The 4,546-nt window shown below is 36.1% G+C and overlaps 1 protein-coding gene across 1 annotated transcript in view; it reads right to left on the reverse strand.

Annotated features, from left to right (window-relative positions):
- Positions 1–578: 578 nt before the first annotated feature.
- LOC119834562 overlaps positions 579–4,546 on the reverse strand; it is a 29,969-nt gene continuing 26,001 nt past the window's right edge. Inside the window, exons 2-4 of the mRNA XM_038358958.1 lie at positions 3,751–3,796; positions 1,823–3,407; positions 579–1,535 (exon numbers count right to left, since the gene is read on the reverse strand). Coding sequence (XP_038214886.1) covers positions 683–1,535; positions 1,823–3,333 — 2,364 coding nt within the window. The 5' untranslated portion in view covers positions 3,334–3,407; positions 3,751–3,796 and the 3' untranslated portion in view covers positions 579–682. The remainder of the gene's footprint in view (positions 1,536–1,822; positions 3,408–3,750; positions 3,797–4,546) is intronic.

Consider the following 4,546-nt stretch of genomic DNA (forward strand, 5'->3'; position numbering starts at 1 on the left):
TAATTCATTTCACTGTAATATGCTACAAGTTTGCCATGCCAAACTACTAATGATATTTATAAAACCACTTTATATTTAATCTGTGCTTTTAATTAAAATATTAAATATGTGGACTTGGTAATTCACAGTAAACTTGACTCAAAAATTTTAAATCTATCCAATACGTGTATAAAAACAAGCTATTTGTTTGTGATGTAAAAAAGGAAATTGAAGAAGATCTTAGATACCTTCGTCAATAAAATGAACGAAAGCGTTTCTTCTTATTTAAATAAAAATGTGAAGCAGAGATCGTTATTGCCGATAAAATTCCTCCCTGCTTTGTGGCATTCCGACTGCAGAACAAAAGTCCCCGTCACACTAATTGGGTACTAAATCTATAGTCGTCTCTTATTAAGCGTTCATTTTCATTGCTCTTTTCCATGCTTAATGAACGAAATAAAGTCATTTCCTCGTAGTCCACATTTTATTTTGTAAACATTTCACGCCTTTTGATAAATTTAAATACTTGGCACGCGATTCTTAATATAATAATATCTCAATCAAAATAAAAAACAGAATTTTAATGAAACGCAAAAATCGACTTCAAAATTTATTTCAACTTTAAAAAGAATGACTATTATTATCACTTCACTTAAAACAATGTTATATTGATCAGTTCAATTTACAGTATATTTACAGTACATTAATTACGATAGAGTAACGTCGTTAACCACTCGGGTCGAGACTGTTGGGGCTTATATTCGGGTGGACTGAGTGCCAAAGGCGACGCCGAGTCAGCCAAGGCCACAGACGAAGAAGTTTCAGTAACTGCAATACTCGGTTTTCCCTTAAGAATAGATCTTAGCTCTTCATGTTCTACAGCTCTTGTTCTTTGTAAATTTTCCCTAGTTTCTTTCATTCTAGATAATTGTTCTCTGAGACTTCTGTATTCTTCTAAAAACCTTTCAAGTTGAGACGCTCGAAAGTCAAAATCCTCAAAAGGCGGGCTTGTTTGAGTATAATCTCGAAGACCTGACAGATCAAGAAGTGGAGTAGCGGACGGAACAGATGATGGCTCTCTCTCTCTATTTGGAGAAGCTGGCAAACTGGGATTTCTTCGTGAACGACTGCCACCTACTGATAGATCTAAAAAACTATTTGATCTCCTTCCAGATGTCTTCTGTCGACTTTTTTCATAGGCTCTATCAAGGTACGTAATAGAATCTCCACCGGAACTATTTCGACGGCTACTTAAAAGAGGGCTTCGGCTATCACCATCTTTTCTCCTTGGGATTGTATAAAAATAATAGGGGTCTTGTTTTGAATCACTTCTGAAATATGAACTTGTACCTAAAGCACTCATTTCAATAAGATCGGGATAGTTTTTCTCACTGTCGCTTCCAGATAGATCATTATCGAGACGTTCACGTATCCGGGTTTGAGGACAAGATCGAGCGTTGTTATTAAATCGACTATTTTCTGATAACATCTCTATGCGGCCACTTAAAAGGCCTGTCGATTTGGAATTTTGTATCGACTCTACATTCTTCTGTAATCTGTAAAATAAAGAAAAAGTGTTATAATTCCTACGATTTTCAGCATAGGTATTTATATTATTTTAAGTTTATCATTTATTAGAAGTAATAGCTTGAATTTCACAAAAAAGAGAAATGTAAGTTTTAGTAATTTATTTATATTTTGACCAACCGGTTGTACTGGGAAAATAAAAATAAAATATTGAGTACGTTCCTGAGTCATCAGGAGCAATGGTGCCGGTTAAACAATTTTTGCTTTTCATATTAATCTGTTATTTTAATTTAAAAAAGGCATCTAACAAAATTACCTCGCTGCATATTCACTTAATCGTGGAATATGTAGATCTTGTACCATTTCAGCGGACCTCGATGTGGAAACATCCATTTCATTTTTGCGCCATGATTGGTCTAAAGATTGTTCAGTTACTTCTCTTTCATTACGCCCATCTCCTTTTCGAAATGAATCGTATTCTTCTTCCGGATCATGAGATGGTACATTGCGATAGTCACCCCTTTTTCTATTCTCAGAAGGTGTAGCTCGGGGAACTTCAACATTACTTTTAATATTAGCTTCTATTTTCTCATAACTACTTTCATTATGATTAGAAGTTACCATTTGTTCATTCCATCTATCTATCTGTCTTTTTTTACGGGTTTCATATATACAGAGACCTATTAAACATGAACTTAATACTAGTACTGCAGACACAGCCATTCCTGCCATTAAGGCTCTTCCACCAAATCCTTTTGTGGGCAATTTCCTTTCAATTGTTAGATTCAGAATGACTTCTACTTTTCCAGCGCGATTTTCTGCATTGCAAGTATAAAGGCCCGAATCTTGAATTTCTGATGATTTTATAACCAAACTACTACTTTGCCCTTCACTTCGCAATAAAAAAGCCCTTCCTGAATTAGCATTTGTACTGTTTGCCAACAAGCGTCCAGAGCGTAACCACCGCACTCTTGGAGCTGGTATGCCAGATACTTTACAAACTAATGACACTTCTTCCCCTTCAGTACCTTTGATGTTACTAGAGGATGTGGTTACTTCAGGAAGACAGGCAAAATCCTCCAGATCTAATCGATCCCACGAATGATGCAATAGTCGTGGAGGCAAAGCACAGTCTGGAACGATAGTTGCAGGAACATTTTTTCTTATCATCCAATCTCTTAATGGTCTTAAAGCACAATTACAATCCCACGGATTGTTAGCTAGCTCTAAACCCTTTAATGACCTCAATGGTGCCAAAACTGTAACATGAAGCACTTGTAGTTTATTTTTACTAAGCTCCAAGTATTCCAACGAAGCTTCTAAACCAATGAAACCCCTAGGGTCTATTTCAGATATCTTACAGGAACTAAGACTTAGCCTTACTAAATGCGGTAATGGTGCAAAGGCGTCGTCTTTAATTTTTGTTATAGGATTTCCATTCAATCGAAGTTCTCGTAGTTCCTGAATGGAATCAAATGCATGCGAAGGTATAGATTCAAGACGATTACGCGAGAGATCCAACTCCACGAGATTCACAAGAGCACGAAAGGCGTACTGTCGTATACTTCGTAGGTTACACGCAGGGAGATAGAGACGTTGAAGATTAAGAAGACCAGCGGAGGCAAATGCATCGTCACGAAGAGTGGTCAGTCGATTTTCGGCTAAATCTAAAAGCTGGGTGGTGGGATCTAGGCGCGGGGGGACTGCATTTAGGCCAGCTCTGGCGCATAGTGCCGATTCTTTGCCGCTGCGCCACTTGCATTCGCAATGACGCGGACATTCAGCGGTGACGGCTGCCGCCAAAGCAAGCATCACCAATACCCACATCCCCCGCGCCAGTTCAGCCCGCGCCACGCTTTTCGTCTTCACCGCCGAGCGTCATCCCCTGGTCCGCCACGATCCTTAGGAAAGAAAATCTTAATATATTATTCTATATACTTCAAACTCTGTTAACGATAGAAATCCATTATTAAATGTATGAATAATGGATTTCTGTATAATATATCCATTAAACTATTATACTCGGAAATTCAGCACATCAATAAAAATAACAACCCATTAACACAAAGAATATGAATTTGATTGGATTTAAAAATCATGATAGGAAATTATTTTGAACTGTACACATCAAATGCCTCACCATAACGTACATGTTATAGTGTAACCTAGTTTTTTATTTGAAATATGTGTTGTATAATTAATTTTCTGAAATATAAATGTTAAGGTAATTTTTAGATGTCTTACCTCAAATTCTCAGCAAACAATCTTTGAAAAAGATGATTTTCAGTATCTGAAAAAAGGAAAGAATATATTATTAATCGAATCGTGGGTTAAAAGTAATAGCATATTATCATACTACCTACAAAATACATCAAAGCTTCGTTCATCGTTAGAAAATTGATTATTCTCATTTTCAACAATTATTTTCCTACTTTTAATATTACAATGTTATACGAGCGTCGTTTGTTATCATTATTTTTTATCATTACCTTTGACTGTAACTCCTTCAAAGGTAGTCGGTTGTTCTGTATCTCAAGATCGCTAAATAATTCTTAATCACGGTATCATTGATGAATTATTAATTGCGGACTAATGAATCTCAATATCTATAAATCAAGAAGTAATAAATTTATACGAAGGATACCTAATACCTATATAACATAATAGTGTTACATCTCTGTGGACATAAAAGAAGTCTATATATATAAAATTCTCGTGTCACAGTTTTCGTTGCCATACTCCTCCGAAACGGCTTGACCGATTCCTCTGAAATTTGGTAAGCATATTGGGTAGGTCTGAGAATCGGCCAACATCTATTTTTTATCCCGATATTCCTACGGGATGCGGACTTACGCGGGTGAAACCGCGGGGCGCAGCTAGTAATATATAAAAGTTTGCAAAAGAATACTGTCTATTACAATACAATTAATTATAGGTATTTTATTGTAATCAAAGATCTGATAACAACCTTGTAACAAAGAATTAATTGCTCGTGAAGATTTCGGTAACTATGATTAATTCTTGCTCTCTAGAGAACTTC

This window comes from Zerene cesonia, chromosome 19 (genome assembly GCF_012273895.1).
Source record: "Zerene cesonia ecotype Mississippi chromosome 19, Zerene_cesonia_1.1, whole genome shotgun sequence".
Lineage (NCBI taxonomy): Eukaryota > Metazoa > Arthropoda > Insecta > Lepidoptera > Pieridae > Zerene > Zerene cesonia.